We start from the raw sequence: 16869 nt of genomic DNA, 5'->3' as shown, positions 1-16869 counted from the left end.
AAAAACTAAACGTTTACCTTTCACTTCGCGTAAATTTCCCCCTCTTCTTCCTTGAGGGGTTCACGTGAAATTAAAAGGGAGTCCTTTCACCGCGGGGGGGGGGGGAGGCTGGAGCGGAAAGGAGCGCTACCGCGGGCTCCTTTGAGGGATCGGCGGCGCCTTTGGAGTCAGGAGGCGCGCGTGGGATTTCATTGGCGATTCACCCCGTACTCGGCCCGGGGAGAGAAGGCGCTCATGCCACTTCAACGGTTTTCAACGAGCGACAAACCTCCCGTGCTTCGCTCCTGCTTTGCCCTCTCCTCCCACGCACCCTCGGCTCCCCACCCACTGCCTCCCAGCGCGAAGCGTTGCCAGCCTCCCCTCCCCACCCCATTTCCCTCAAACCTCCACCCATCCGACGTCTCTCTCTCTCCTTCCCCCACCCTCCAGAGAGGGTCCGGGTGGGGTGGGGGACAGACGCGGAGAACCAAACCATCCGCCAGTCCTTTCCGCGGGGATGTTTATTCGCGACATAATTTCAGTGCACTCACTCCCTCCCTTCGGCTTTTCGCCTCTGCTTCGGGAACCCCTGCAGCATCTGTAAGCAGATGCGACGTTTCTGGGACGGCAGGGTGGCGGTGGTGGTGGGAACGGACGGAGGATGCGAAAGGCGAAGGGCACTTTGGGCTTCGGGAGCGAAAATCCTCTCCGCAAATATCCCCGGGATCCGAGGGTGAGAGGAATTGTGTGCGGGGCCATAGGAAAAAAATATTTTACAAAGACTCGAACCAGTTCAGAATCCACGTTTTTCCGATGGAATCATTGAAAGATTTCACACGCAAACCCTAAACATTTGACGCAAAAAGTCATAGTGAGTAATTATTTTCAACCGGACATTGAATATTATTTTCCGTTTTCGCAGAAATGGGCCGTATTTTTGCCAAGGATTCATTCCTTTCCAATGAAGAGTACGGTACCATTTTGTCAAACTCAACATTCTAAACTGAGAAACTGGGTTTGTCGTAACACCAGAGAATTTATATAACCTCAAAACCAATATATTGCCGTATCTAACGATTAAAAAGACAAATGAATGCCCCGTTTCCGCATTCGAGGGAATGGCAACGCGTTTTAAGTTGAGCTCGTATGCTCTAAAAATCGGACAGGATAAATGGAAGAGAATTCGATTTCTGCTGCTATAAGTGACTTGAGTCTTCGTCTAAGCTCATTTTCCTTACAGCGGAGGATTTTCACAGGCGGATGGATCATTCTTTAACGTTTGAATTCGGAAACATATCGCATGAACTCACACACAAACGAGCACTGCTCCACAAAAACGGACGAAAAGATTAGAAATACCTCACGAATTCGGAAATAAAATTTGAAGCAAAACTTAAAACGCAAATTTTATGCACTCCGAAAAGAAAAGAGTGCTGATTGCTCTCAGAGAACTAATTAAGTGCGCAGGAACTGAAAGACTTTTAACCGACTCGCTTAATTTTCTTTAAATCCATTCTGAACGCAAGAGGGGGAGACCGGGAATGCAAATCTTATAGGATGGAAAAAACAACATCACGGGGAGACAGGATTGAATTCTCACTCTAATTCTATGTAGGTCGCATATGTAACGAGAGAAAATATACTCCGTGAGACGGGAAACTGGTAAAGGGCTTAAAAGTGGTGGCGCAGCGAAATCCTCGGCCGGCAGGCGGAAGGATAAGTGAGATCGGGTGAATTGTGGACGAGGCGGGGGAGGGAAGAAGGGAGGGAGGGAAGGGGGGCGTCTGGAGACGACGGCTTTTAAGCCTTTTTCCGCGTCTGCCGTTGTTGCGCGGCGAGGCCATCTTGGATGTCCCGCCGGATCTTACCGCTTTTTAACCCCCTCCCCCAGACCCACCAACCTCCCCCACAACGAACTCTCTTTACCATTTCCTTCCCCTTGGTGCTCGTCTCCACCTCTCCACTCCCCCTTCCCCCCCTTGCCGTCTCGGGCATAAAACTGCATCGGGCAGCTGTACGTATATATTCGTGTGTGTGTGTGTGTTTGTGTGCATGTGTCTGCGGACTGGCATAAGACGGAAAGAGGCAAAAGAAGCAAGTGGTGGTGGGATTAGCAATGCAAAAACCACGAGGGGGGGGTGGAGGAGACATGCGTCTCTACCCGAGATCGGCCTGGGGAACGGTGAAGGGGTGAGAGGGAGGGAGGGGGGGGGGTTAAAAAGCGTGTGGGGGTTGGAATGGGGAGGGAGCATAGTACGTGCATGCGGGGGAGGCCGCGGTTGAATTTGCAACGGTCCATCGGACGACGGCAATTCTACCTCTTTTTGTCTCGCCCTTTCTGGCGTAAATTTCTTCTTCGGTTTCCTGCCTGCAAGTTTTCGTTACCATCTCCGCCACTCTGATATCTCCGTACACTCACAATCCGTCCTTCCCTCCTCTCTCTCTCCCTGCAATAATCGCATTAAGAATCTTCAACATTCTCAAAAGCGTGGGAAAACCGAAAAGGCTCGCTTGAGAGGTTATATCGGAGGAAGGAATGTCCACCTGTATTTGACTTTCGGATATGGCATATTTTGAACGACCTTGAGGAAAATATTTACGAACTTCAGGTTACATGTTCGGTCGACATATATTGATAGTTTACGAATCAAGTGTTGGGAAAACCGCGGATGCTCGAAAAATAACCTCAATCACGTCAAAATAACTCTTTGACCATTTTCCGACCGAATTAATGACGTTTTCATGTTTAAGATAATAACATTCAAATATGGTAGCATAGGAGAATGGTGACGCACTTGAATTCAATTAGGAAACCATTAAGTGAATAATAATACGCATTTTCTCTTGCTTGACCGGGTAAAAAAGGGAAAACTAAACATTTCATTTGGTAGGTATACAATAAGGAGATATATTCGTGAATAGAAAATAAATTATTCTCCACGGAAGAATTTTTTTTTAGCTCCCAAACAGGGTTGAATCGCTGATTAAACTGAACGCAGTCTTTTTTTTGCCTCCCTTAGTCCACGGGAAACGACTCCGTACATTTCGTCCGAATCAGCCCGACAAAGGACTGTGCTCTCCGTAAATGTCCACAGCTATATGTCTCTCTTTCAGCACCTCACTCGGAGCCGAAAACAATACATCCAGGAAAAAGGGAACGGGGAACCTTTAAAGCTGCTAGCTAAAAGGAAAGGAAAGAAATGGGCCAAGGTGGAAAAACGAGCAAGAAATCACCCAGAGATGCGCAAAAAATTACTTCATTTGTAAAAAGCAATTCCTCCACGTGCGACAGCCACCTGAAAAAGTATCATGCGATCGGGTCAAAAAAAAAGGTCTCTTGGAGGGTTTATCTCCTCGACATTGAATACATTACGAAATCACCTTCTCTCGACACCCATTATTGCTGCTCCTTTTTGTTTTAATGTTTTTACCTTTAATCCTCCCGGCTGGAATCGGGAAACGAATTGGTGGAGGTACTGCTATATGGTGGGGCGCCCTATGGTGAGTCTTGGGGTTCAAAACCCGTCTTTGGCTCGGATGCATGTGGCCGCCAAACTCATTCATGGCTGCCAGATCATCCTCTCGATTGTTGGACAGCTGTCCTAAAGTGAACGAGAAAACAGTTCAGCCTTCTCCTCGCTTTCCACGGCCGCTCCAATTTAATTTTCTCATTTTTTTTCCTCTCTGGATTTTTCGGGATACGATGCGACGAAACGGCTTTCGCGGCGGATATGTTTGGATCATAATTCGATGATGATGTTGTGCCGCCGAGGCTTTTAAACGGCCTCCGCGCTCCGTTCAAAGAACCGACGTCAAACTATTGGAATCAAACCTCGAGGGTAAATTATGTCATTCGGGTGACTTTCACTAAGACTGGTTTTCATCTCCACGTACTGGAATGGCAGTTGCCAACAACCGCCATCCTGAGAATAATAAATGACATCTTCAAATAGACCTAGAAAACCTATTCATAAGCAGGTGTTACATTAATAAAATGAAGGACCCCAGAATCCAATCAGCTTGAGGCATCAATCAAAAGTCGAGCAGAAAACAAATGATTCATTAGAAATGAACTTCGAAATCCCAGAGTAACTTCTGATGGCATTTGCCCACTGATTAGCAAAAGTTCTACTGGAAATAATAAACTGGATTTCATAAGATGATTTATAATAAATCAATTGATTTCTCCATTCTTGCTTGTTGAATTGTTGAATGGTTTCTTAATGGTTCAAAATATTTCACCTCTATCGACATTTTCCACCCACTTTCGGTAAAATAACTCTTTCTCCCATTCCATTCCTCCATCGCATTGCCAACAAAAATAACAGAATCTCTCCCTGTTAACGTTCACTTCATCACAGGAAGTTTTTTTTAGATATCGGCGTCGCCGCTCACGAAACCGACCGTGGAATGCAAAAATCCTCGCGCCCAATTTCGCGCTCGTAATTCTAGCCGTCGGGCGTTCGCGCTGTCGTTTGTCCTGCATTGTTCTGATTTTTATCTCTCTCGCTCGGCCAACCCCGTTTGAGTCGCATTGCACGAACACCTCCGCCCCCGACTTGCCCCGCACCGCCTCGCCCCCACCCGCGAATGCACTAATATATCAATCCGAAGAAAGGTTCCGTGAGGATCCGACCGCGGTCGGCAGGGAGAAAAACCTCCGGGATGGAGGGAGGGTCGGGTGAAGTGGAGGGGAGGACACACCGAAGAAAAAAAGTCTTTTGCAAGTCTCTCTGTCTCTCTTCCCAAGTACTCCACCGCCACCCACACCCTGCCACCCAAACTACACTCCCGCTCATCGAGTTTTCGGGAAAAAATAGCCTACTCCCACCACCGCGTTTCTATACTGCGATCCCACCTCGCGACGCAAAAAAATGTTACTTAAACATATAGACCCCACACTCCCACAACACCATCTCCCCCTCGCGTCCTCCTCCACGGTCGCGTTGAATATATTTCCCCACTTTTTATATAAGTTACCCAAATTACCGGTTTCCCAGGTCGGGGAATGATCGCCCGCCCCCCTCCCACGACTCTTCCGAACCCCGCCCGCCCCCAACCTTCGACTACGCGCGGGGCCAATCAAGGAAATACCTCACGCTTGAACACACTCCCGACCGTTTCCCACCCCATTGCCACTCACCCCCCTCTCCCACTGGTGCCGAACAAAGAAAAGGGCAGATGCCGACGATCGGCACGGCTTGACACGAAAAAGTCTGCCGAGGGGAGGGGCGATGGGGTGGGGCGGCGGGAAGGAATGGGAGGATTGGGGAGGAGGCTTCATTTCGTCTCTCGATAATTTTTTAGGTTTTTCCGTTTCGGAAAATTTTCTTACACGACTCCTCCCCCACCGCCCACAACTACCCCCCTGCCCCCAACGTCCCCATCCTTTCTTCCCGTCTGCTTCCGCCAGACTTCCCCTTCTCACCACCGCTCAACCCCCTCCACCTATCCCCTTATTTCTCCATCCCCGCCCAACCCGGAAAAACTCCCCCCTCCCCCCCGCGAATCATTATCGAAGGGAGGGACCCGAACCCCAGCTATCGGAAGAGGAGGCGGGGGAGCTAAGTGGGGGACCCTCATTCACTCCCCCATCTCCGCGGCGTCCCACGTCCCAATCAAGGACTGCTGAATTATTTTATAACTGCCGAACCCAGGGCGGAGGGGTGGAGGAGGATTGAGAAGTCCAAAATTCGAAAAATATGACGCGGAAAAACAAAAAAAAACGGAAACTAATCGGATTGCAGGGTAAAAAAAAATAAATCGAGCGACCAGGGCATCATCCGCAAAAGGTCAAAATATTTCGCCCCCAGTTCGAGACGCAGCATTGGCGACGGACTTTTGTTTTCGGTGGCTCTGATGGTTTTTTATTGGGGAGTGTGGGGGGGGGGGAGTTGGTTTGACGATATTTGGGTAGGGATTGCGTGGGTGGGGTGGTAATAGCTATCGATCTGAAGACCGCGGCAAGCGGGCTGCAAGAGCTCCCGTCTTCCCCAAATAAGGGGCAAATTAAAACGATCGTACAAAACGATCCACCAAAGTTTTTACTTTTGAGCCCTTTGAGCACCGATGGACACCTGCTCAATTTAATACCGCTGCGGTAATTGAGAATAAGACGTGGGAAAATGGCTTTTCGGGGCGGGGGAGGGCGGCGATAATGTAAAAATTATCTTCAAACACCTGGAAATGAATACACGTGGAGTCGTGGGGGGCGCCGATTCCTTTGCCACTGACTTGCGAGCTCTTCATATGCCACCGCTTTTGTTATCGCTTATGATTGAGGCGGATGAAAAAATCATAATCATTTCGGTAGAGTAAAATTAGAAAAATAGAAACCGAATGAAAGACGGCATATAACGCAGAAAAAAACAAAGACACTGTACTCTCTTTTCCTTGAAAAGTCGTGATTCCGATATGGTATCGTGTTTTCGATTAAACTAGTGGGCTGTTCCTCTGGATTGCATTAAATCATCACCAGAATAGAAAAATCCTTTTAAATAAAGCGAGGAGAATCGTTAAGGGAAACTCAATAAAGAGATTGCGTGACGAAAAGTTTTCCAGGCGAGTCATTGGAAAAAGATTGAAAGGCAAAGGGAAGAAGGAAAAAAAATGCTCGGGAGAGCTCTCTTTCTTGATGATCGAGGAAATGATTTGATGAGTGGAATACGACATTCGTGTCAGCAAACCATGAGTAAACACCCGGGGAAATGAATAAAAAAAAGATTAATTCTTAGTCCAGGATGGAACCTTAGCGAAACATATTTGTTTAGCGTTCAGTACCCCCGTTGAGCGGAGGGGAGCTATCTGTCATTTAAACTTTTTATTAAACAAGCATTTCATAACGACCTAATTTCGAGCAGGAACAAAAAAAAACTCAAAATAGAAACGACGACGGAGTCCTCTTTTATTAACATGATGACTTAAAAACATCAAAGTATTCGAAAAGTTTTCGTTTTCGGGGAACTCGAAAAATTAACTCGGGGAGAGAAAAAAAAGATAACCCTCGTGAAACCTGTAAAAATGCTGCTGCTGTTTTCAATCTACTTAATTCGTATAAAAAAGGCTCTGCTCAGAGCTCACGACGACCTTGTCCTAAGACGATGAAAATATTCTTTAAGGAAAGAAGTGTAATTTTGTAGCACGTGTTCAATAATTCCGAACACTTCAATTCTCCTCTGACTTAAAACTTTCGACGTTCTGTACATTCCTCCTTATTTCGATATCTGGTCGACCAGGTAGCATTTTCAGCTGGGACTAATAAGGAATCGGATTTTATCAACTTAGAAATAAAATGAAGAGGACTTACCTTTCTTCGGTATGAGAGACTTGAGGAGCAGGATTGCGGCTTCGTCACAGGCCCACCCGTGCATCTTCCGGTAGCTGTCCCTCCCTTTCTCCGTCAACTTGTCCCAAGGCTTGGGCTTCGAGAGCAATTCGCTCACCGTCCCCTGCGAGAGGCCCAGGACATACTTGGCGAACAGCCTCTGGCCGATGTTGTGCGCAGACAGCAATTCCCGGACGCGCCGCGAGATACCGAGCGTGTCCAAAGTCTGGGACGCATGTCTGTCCATGTTGTGGCGGAGCATCTCCTGGAGACGGGCTTCCATGGGGTCGCCCTTCGGTATGAGGGACTCGCCGAGCCCCAAAACGCCGCCCACTAGACCGCCGAGTCCACCCATGGGCCCTCCCGCTCCGCTGTCGAGGAAGCGGAACGGCGGCGACCTGTGGTCGTCGAACCTGAAGGGCACGGGGCTCTTCGAGTCGGAGGGCATGGGCCCGCCGTTGCTCCCGTTGTTGCAACCACCGTTGCTACTTGGGCCATTGTGGTTGAGGGCGAGCGGCGTCTGCCCCAGGGGTGTGGGGGGGCCCGTGTTGCCTCCGAGGGAGCCAAGGCCCAGGACGCTCGTGTTGTTGTTGCTGAGGATACTGTTGTTGTTATTGTTGTTGTTGCACAGGGCTTCTTCGGAGGGAGACTTGGGCGGGTGGCCGTTGATCAGGTTCCCTAAGTGGTTGGGCGTCGGGGGTGCAGCCCCATGGTGGTGGTGGTGGTGGTGGTCGCTGGCGCCGCCGTGGTGGCCCGTAGGCGGGGTCGCGGTGGGGGCGCACGCGCTCGGCGAGGGCGGCGCCGGGGGGGCGGACGCGGTGACGGAGGGGGCGGGAGGGGACACGGCAGCGGCGGACGTGGGGGTGGCCGGGGGCTGGGGCTGGGGCTGGGCGGACGGCGGGGGCGTCCCGGCGGCAGAGCCCGCTCCCGACGAGGACTCCGCCGCCTTCACGTCCGAGGATGCGGGCGAGGTGGAGCCCTCGCGCGGCGCCGACGACGACGGCGGCGCGGAGGTCGCCGGCGCCGTCGCGGGCGCCTGCTCCGCTCCGGGGGTCGCCGAGTTGGAAGAGGCGGTGGTGGAGGTGATGGCAATGGCGGGGGGCGGGGAGGAGAGGGAGGCGACGGCTGCGGCCGCCGCGGCCGCGTTCTGACTGAGGATGGTGCGTTCGAGGGACCGCCTCCAGTTGGCCACTATCTCCTCCCCAAGGAAGGACCCGAAGGTCTCCACGTTCTGCAGGGGCGGGGGGAAGAGGAGCGGGCCGGGGGGTGCGGGAGGGGGAGCGGGTTGGTTTGTGCCGCTTCCTCCTATTTGGTTTGATTGCGACGTAGGGGTGCCGAGGTGGGGAACATTCGCGGCTCCACCTGCAAGGGACGAGGGTGAGGAATGTCATCACTCATCGCTTAGATTTCAACTAATATACATGCCACGACTGACCTCAATGGACACATTCTTGTCTGGCTCAATATATATTTTTTAAATGTCTGCTATACCCAAAAGTAGCAATTAGAAAAAATCATTAAGGTCATTTGATTTCAAGGGCATTCGCTTACAAACTATAAACCTACAAATAAGCTAACATTCATCACTAAGGATAATCGTAATATGTAAACGTTTTCAAGGATGCGAATAATTAAAAGAAGGCTGAGAACATGGATAAACAGGGAAAAGAACATCTGATATTATGAAATTCTGTTACTAATAGATTTTAACGTGAGACCAGGGGTTGTACAAATGAAACAGTAAATGGAATAGATGGAAAGAAGAAAATCATTAAGTAAATGAAGAGATGAGTAAATGGGATAGTCGATTAGATAGCTGAAGAACAACCCATTCTAATATAGAACACTGACGATGATCACGTTATTCAAACACCATAGCTAATAAATCAATAAATGTGAGATAACTATGATCGGAATCATAATAGCAGGACATTATTCACATCACAAAAGTTCAATTTAACTGTATCAAACATGTTTAGGGTAGCTGTAAATATCCTTTCATCATCTCATCCTTAGGTTGGCGCGTATGTGAGGAATTACCTTTCTTATGCAAAATAAAACCCGCTTGAGAATTTAAATGTGGAGCGAATGCCGGGAAAACCAACATCCTGTTAAGGGAAGAGGAAACTCACCTGGCAAATCGCTTCCAGAGGCTGACGCAACCTTCTCCACTTGCTGGAGCGCCTTCGCTCGCTCCATAAGGAGCAGCTCCAAGGGCTTAACGCTGCCGCTGGAGCTGTCCACGGGAACACCGATGCCCGGAAAGTCGATAGAACGGATAATGCTGTGAAAATAAAGTAAATAGTTTAATTCAGATAATCCTAAAAACAAACAAAAATATAAGACATAACTGACACATAAACTAGCAATGTGAACTAATTCTTTCTTTAAACAGCTGATTTATTCGAAATAATAATCAAAAGAGACATTTTCTAATATAATGGCATTTATAAATTAATTTGTCCCGAAAGATTTTCTTGAAAGAATGCAGAATGATCATACAAATATTTTCCTTTTTCATTTAATGAATGGAGTAAGCACCATGGCAACTATATATTAATGGACAAGCAGGGTCACTGGGAAGTTTTTTTAAATATTAGTACACCCAAAAATCATAAAATAATATTTACGCTAAACCTGGGATACAATAATCGAAAATAAAGTCTTTGCTGGGACATATATTTTGGGAGAATCATTATTTACTGATTTTACACAATGAATCTTATGGAAGCCAGCACTAATGCATACGTGATAGAGAGGGGCGAAACAGCCCAAATAGGAAGTGCAGAAGAACAGTGAGTGTTGATATGAAAATTGATACGGCCTTGGCAGTGGTACTCGGAAATAGCAGGATATTTCCATAAAATCAAAGAGGCGCAAAGGAATCTTGAATTATGGAGCACCCTGTTGGAATTCAATTTTTAAAATGAATTCAGATGCCGGAGCGAATACGATTTTGGCGTCGAGGAGAGGACAAACAGCGATTACCCTCCCAAAAGGCGATTGGAAACACCGGGGAAATCCACGGCACGAGCGTGGGCGGACGGAGGTAATGCGAGTGAACCCGAAAGGCGGACGCTTCCAGCGAAGGGATGAAACGAACGCCGTCTGCGGATCGAGGTAAAAAGACTCTTCGTGCCTTACCGCGAAAAAGCAATAAAGGCCACACTTTACACGGACAAAAGTGAGAGAGCCAAGGGTTGGAAAATAAAGAGAGGTCGACGTGAAGGGGTGTGGGGGCGAACTAGGAAGGGGGATGGGGGGGGGGTGGAACCCGGAGCGGCACCATACGCGAGAACGGAAATCCGACTGCCTAAAAAATTCTATCAAACATCTCCTGAGGAAGGAGGAGTGGGGGCGCGCTTCGAGGGAGCAAAGAGAACTCGTTAGACAGAACGCCGACTTCATTCGTATGGGATTAATTTCGTACGGCGGCACGAGGGAGGGAGGGGGTGGAAACGCGAGGAAGGGAGTTCGGGTACGGAGAGAGGGGTTTGGGAAGGGGGGGTAGGGAGGGCGATCTAGAAATAAATAAATGGATCGAAAATTTTCGTACGGGCAGCGGTGTAAAAAAACACATTTCGAGGGTGTGGGGGGCGCATGGATAAAAATGAGAGAGAGAGAAAAGGGGAGTTACAGAGGGCGTCGGGGAGTCGGCGAAGGAGAGAATTAGAACCCAGAATAAATAATAAATACCATGCCGACTGGGAAAGGGAGAAGTAGAGAGAGGGAAGAGAAGAGTTACGTCAAAAAAAGAATTTTTTTTCTCGATTTTTCGTGGAGGTGGGAGAGTGTTACAAAAAAGACGGAGAAGAATAAGTTCAATTAATGCTCACGCATCAGGACGGGCGGTGAAGAAGATGACCGGAAGAGAAGAGGGCGAGTGATAGAGAGAGAGAAAAGAGAGGGCTGTGTGGTACTCTCTCGTGGGGTTCGGCACAATGGGTAGGAAGATCCATGAGGGGCGATGTGTGTGTATGTGGGGGGGTAGGGGACAAGGGAACATGATGATGTGGGCAGGAGGTGGGACGAGGATGAGGAGTTGGAAGAAAAGGAGCGGAGAAAAGGTGGAGGCGACGAAGAAGCACGGTGGATTGGGTGAGGGCGGAGAAGTGATAGAGAAAGGGACGATGTGGGGCGGTCGTGGGGTGGGGGGAAGAGGTGGTGGGAAAGAGAAGAATAAAAAAGGACATGTCAAACTCACAAGGCCGTAGGATTAGGCTTCGGAGAGGGATGAAGGAAAGACGGCAGAGGGAGAAGGGGGAAAGGTGGGGAGGGAGAGGGGGATGCCAGGCGTCGGCGTGCTGTGCGAGAGGGCGTAGCGGGAGAAGGGTTAGGATAAGGGCTGATGGGGGTGGAGGGAGGGATCGTGGGTGGATGTGGGAGTACTGGGAAGGGCAGAGCAAAGGGTGGCGCGTCGGAAAGAAACGAGTGGGCGGGGGAGGGCGGAGGAAAAAAGGGGTTAGAGAGGGAAGGATCAGGGATCCAAGTACTCATTGCATGGGTGTGTAGTCTTTTATTTTTTTAATGCCCGAACCCGTAATCCATTTTTAAGGCAGCCTGCCACCGGGTCCCTCGGCAGATATTGAGAGAGAGAGAGAGAGAGAGGGAAGGAGGGGGGTGGGGAGGCAGGCGTGGGGTCCAGAGTGTAGAGTGGGGGGGGGGCGGGAGGAACTGAGGGATTGGGAGTGGGTGGGGGAAGGGTGTTCGGCTGAGAGGGAAAGGAAAAAAGTGTGGGCGCGGTAGGACGGACGGAAGGGAGTGGCCGTCCAAGGGGAAACGGTCAGCCGAAAAGGGGTGGACTGGGGAGAGGGTTAAAAAAAATATAAAAAGAATGGAAATTAGGAAAGGGATGAAGAGGGAGATGGGGGTGGTGGTTGGCTGGGAGGGAGGGAGGGTTCGAGGGTGGTGGGGGGTTAAGGATGGAGGGGGAATCCTGCGTGGGGAGGGGAGATTCCGGTGAGGGAGGAGACGCGAGGATTTTTATTTCCACGGAGGCCCGCATCAAACCCTTTACATCTCTTTCCTCGGCCCTTTTTGCGCCCCCTTCGCCTTGCCCTTCTCACAGCGGTCCATCCAACCCCGCCCTCTTCCTATCCCCCAGCCCCTAGACCTTCCGCCTTCCCCCATACACTCCCCCTCCGCGCCTGACGCACGATCGGACTGCGGGACCTGCAGAGAGGAGTTTACCACCGAGGTTTTCGGGGGATGCGGGACGGAGTATGAGAAGAAAGCAGGAAGATGGCGCCGGAGTTCGCCCCGCCGAAGTGACGTTAGGGCCTTCCGTAAGGCGTCCGACTAAATCCCGCTCGCAGGGATACCTCCAGCGTGCACGCCCCTTTACGTGAGCCTCGGAAGCCGACCCTTCACCCCGGGTTCTTTCATGTCGTTTCACGCGTTTCGGCCGCACGATTTGGCGATTTAACCGGTCCAATACCTCGGTCAAGACGGTTTTTCGGCCGCACGACATTTTTGGAGCGAATGAAAAGGGAGGGGTTCACGTTTTAATACGCAATCATTACGATTGGTCGTTTTTCTGTCATTTGACCCAACGCCTCTGCGTGCGCATTTCAATAAACAGCAGGAGTGTGCCCGACGAGAGAACAAATGGAAAAATCCAACGACAACAATATTACGTAAAGGGTGACTAACCCCCTCCCCCTTCCCAAGTCCCGAAATGCCTCATTTTTAAAGTTCACTCACTACATAGGTTGGGACATGACCCTCGAAGATTCGCTCACACTCGGAAGTCTGTGGGCTCGGTGAGTGTAGGAAGATCTATTTCGTGCTCTGCTTCATCGGAGGAGACGAACGAGAAGCTTCGGAGAGACGCCTTACCGATACTTCGCTTTATAAAACTCCTGCAATGACTTTAGTCAGAGAATAGCAAGCGAGAAGCGCAGAGAATATATAGTGGGTGGTCGATCAGTATCTTACTCATATATGTACACTTTTCTGCAAGAGATAATTCCCGAATTAAAGTCCGTTGGATTTCCCGCAGTCAAAAGTCCTAAAAAAAACAACTTCCACCTTAACCTCTCAATTTACCAAGTTTAATTCTTCCGCCACTATCATTGCGACATAGTATGGGTATGATTATTTATTAGTTAAGGCCGGCGCCAAAATCCACTATATACGTCGCTTTGGTGAGTTTCGGCATAAGAATCAGTTCCATTTCAAATTGTAGAGTCAGCTATACCGAAGAGGTAACGAGCAGGTTCCTCAAGGTTCATGAAATGCTAATGGGATAAACGGGATACAAACCAGACTTTTATCGATAAATTAGTAGTTTTCAATGTTTTCTGACACTTTGTCGACGTTATTTACACCGACGAAAGGATTGTATTCCGTGGCAAACTGACCGGCAGTGATCAAGAAATGATACCGCGACGACAGGACACCATCATGCTGAGACGACGTAGAGGGTGAATCCCAAAAATTCACATTACCGCAACATGAATCAATCGGCATTAATGGCGAGAGCCCCAGCGAGGATCTTCCCAGGTCAAAACTTGATTCATTTAAGCGATCACCAAATTGCGGCACTGAGTCTAATTCAGACACCTCCGCGAATCGTTCCGAGTGCGTCGAGTGAGTGCACAAGATGGCGCTTAATAACTTTAATAGTATGCATGAGGGATGTAACGAGGGGAAAGGAGTTCGCTCGGAAGATGGGGAAACAGTGTGAGCAGGGGGAGAAGGGGGGGCGATGGGGGGGGGGAGGGAAGAGATAAGTGCGAGAGGAGGGAAAAAAAGGAGAGGGCGAGCTGCCGCCATTTTGCGTGTCGCAACATATCATGCTCCGCGGCTCTCTTGTTATTGTAATATCGCAGGACAAGAGGGGTTAAAAACGGAGGCGAGGGGGGGTAGCGAGGAGCGAGCGGATGGACACGGGGGATGGGGAGAGCAAAGGCCCCTGAAAAAGGGTTCTCCTGGGAAGGGGAGAAGAAGTCGGGGGGGCTGTGGAGGTGGGGAGGGAGATGATAGAGCGGAAGGGGGGGGGGAAGAGGAAGGCGGCAAGAGAAGGGGGAATGGCCGAAACGGCGGTAGAGAGAGGTGTGGGAGGGGAGGAGCGGGCGAAGGAACAGAAATTGAAGTGAACACCCCGCGCTGCACCGCGTCTTTTTCGTTTTACGCCGAAAGAGGGAGACGGAGGGGAGCTGGAAGTGAAATAACGAAAGGAAAGGTCGCGTGTAAAAATATTCTGATCATTTTCAGCGCGACGAAGACGGCACATAAAAGCTGACGCCTTGAGCACCTAACTCAACGGCTAATTCTCGTGGTGATGGGTTCCCCTTGCCCAATTTAAGATTTAATGAGCAGTGGTTACGCATGCCTACTACCCACGGACCAAACCTATGTTTGGGTTCAGATTACTCCCTGTATTTTCGTTAGGTCGTAAATCAACTCTTGCAGTACTCATCCCCGAACTCCTAGGCGAAATTCGAAAGTGAAATCTTGCGGTCGGCCCTGGTCAACATCACTTAAGGGGCAAACCGTATCGAGTCATCCCCTGATAAATAGGGTATTTCATACCACATCTCCGGACTAGTCCCAAAACTAGTCAAGGCACTCCATCGGAGACCACGGCCCACGCACGTTGAACTTCCGACCCTTCACTCATTTGTGAAGACTGTAAAACAACAGAATATATCGAAGATATTCGAGGGCATTCTCTTCGAGACCCCAAAAAAGATAGATAGCCCGTGGTTTTGAAAGAACCGGTCCGAACTCATCGTGGGTATTAATCCCCCCCCCCACCCATCCTCCTGCACCATCACCGGAAACAGTGCCCAGCGCTTAGACCGTGGAACATAATTTATAATTATCCGACGGATCCATAAAATGTGTTTATTAAGGCTCCTAGGGCGAAGGATGTCGGGAGGAACGAGAGATCGGCAGCGGACGGCCCCCTTACGAGGACTCGTAGACGTAGGAAAGCACCAACCGCGGCACGTCCAGGGCAAACGCCGCTGCCTCTTATCCCCTAGGGCACCTGACACTCAAGGTACCATAAAGTCAACAAACCATAAATATACTCCATCCCTCCTCTCTTTCTCTCCACCTCCATTTCTCCAAGAATCAAAAACCGGGGGGGGGGGGAGAGAGGAGGGGGGGGGTTGGATAGAATGGAAGATGGGAGTGGATAGACGGCGGGCCGTGGGAGGGGACGTGATGAGAGAGACCGTAAAATTATAACGATTGGAGCCGAGATCGACTTTTCTTTCGTCTTCCATTCCCGCGGCCCAGCGATTAATGGACATAATAAAATCAGCGAGAGAGGCGGAGGGCCACGGCTGGCGGGGGAGGAGGGTGGGAGAGGTGAGTCGAAGGAGGTCGGAGGTGGGGCCCGGGGGATGGAGAAGGGACCTGAGGCGGACGGAGGAGCGGGGGCCGGGGACGACGGAGGAAGTGGGGTTTGGGAGTGGATGGGGTTGTGGGCGGCGGACCAGCGGCCAGTGTGCAGTGGAAAGACTCGAGTGCGAAGTAATATCGCCTGGCGTGCGGGGGAGGAGACGCCGGGGTGTTCCGGTGACGTAAGGGGGTGGCGTGGGTGGTGGTGGGGTGATGAATCTTTGGCCAAAACGACTTCAATACCTGGTGGAGGAGGGCCGAAGATCAATGATGACGACGCGCTTGCGAATAACCAGGATTTCTCACAATTATCTCCTCCCAGACGGATGTGCTGATCGAATCACGGAAGATCATGCATGACCCATACCCGTCCACGCGCGAGGATAGGGATGCGAAGTAGGCGATGCTATTAAGTTTTACAACGACAGAAAAAAAACCAACGAACACACTGACGTCAACCCATCTTCTCCAGAATTAACAATTGAACGAGTGAAAGAATAAAACTAATGGCGGGCTTCTTTCTAATCGCTTTTAGGGAACATCCACGTGGACGAAGGACACCTAAACTGCACGGGTATCAACAAAAACCTACTCCTAAGAGCGATTATGAACAAAGCAACATGGATAAAGAATTCGAGGGCGAAAGAAACCTCGATCATGCTTAATGCTTTCTTTCAGAAACCAGATTAACAATTATCGCTGCGGAATAATGACCGACGGATCCCAAAAATTTCCACTTTTTCCCCCCAAAAAAAATATGGTCAATCATTTCTTCGAGGGCAATAAAGCGTTTCTCGGAGGGACAGGAGGAAAAATAAAGAAAAAAAGCCACTGGCGTAGGCTCCCTTCGAGAAAAGGGGCATTTGGCTCTCAACCGAATTGCGGGGACGGCAGGAAAAAATACAATCGAAACTGTTTACAACCAATCTCCACGACCTCTCCTCCAATTTTATTCGATTCCCCGTACAGGAATCGAATAATAAAAATCAACCAACTCCTTTCCCAGAGACAGCCAGTCGTGCGGGCTAAGACTGAAGGGGTGGGGTAGGGACGTAACAAAAAAAAAAGAAACGTTTAAAGCGACGCCGAAACCGTAAACTTATTAGTACTTCCTGTCGCCTGGCGGAGCAATTAAGGCTATAATTTTCGGCAGGCCTCTCAGAAAACGTGTTGGAGCTAAGGCCTCACGCAGTCCATTCGAGACGGAGACC

General features: G+C 49.9%; 1 protein-coding gene across 1 annotated transcript in view; it reads right to left on the bottom strand.

The window, feature by feature from the left end:
• The window catches only part of LOC139693568 (homeobox protein cut-like), a 441104-nt gene that overhangs the window by 43694 nt on the left and 380541 nt on the right, over positions 1-16869 (bottom strand). Inside the window, exons 4-6 of the mRNA XM_071591776.1 lie at positions 9436-9587; positions 7286-8665; positions 3411-3581 (exon numbers count right to left, since the gene is read on the bottom strand). Of these exons, the coding sequence (XP_071447877.1) occupies positions 3411-3581; positions 7286-8665; positions 9436-9587 (1703 nt within the window). The remainder of the gene's footprint in view (positions 1-3410; positions 3582-7285; positions 8666-9435; positions 9588-16869) is intronic.

This window comes from Hetaerina americana, unplaced genomic scaffold (genome assembly GCF_022747635.1).
Source record: "Hetaerina americana unplaced genomic scaffold, ioHetAmer1.1.p SCAF_5, whole genome shotgun sequence".
Lineage (NCBI taxonomy): Eukaryota > Metazoa > Arthropoda > Insecta > Odonata > Calopterygidae > Hetaerina > Hetaerina americana.
The sequence above is the reverse complement of the archived record's forward strand: the minus strand, read 5'-3'. Positions and strand labels throughout refer to the sequence as shown.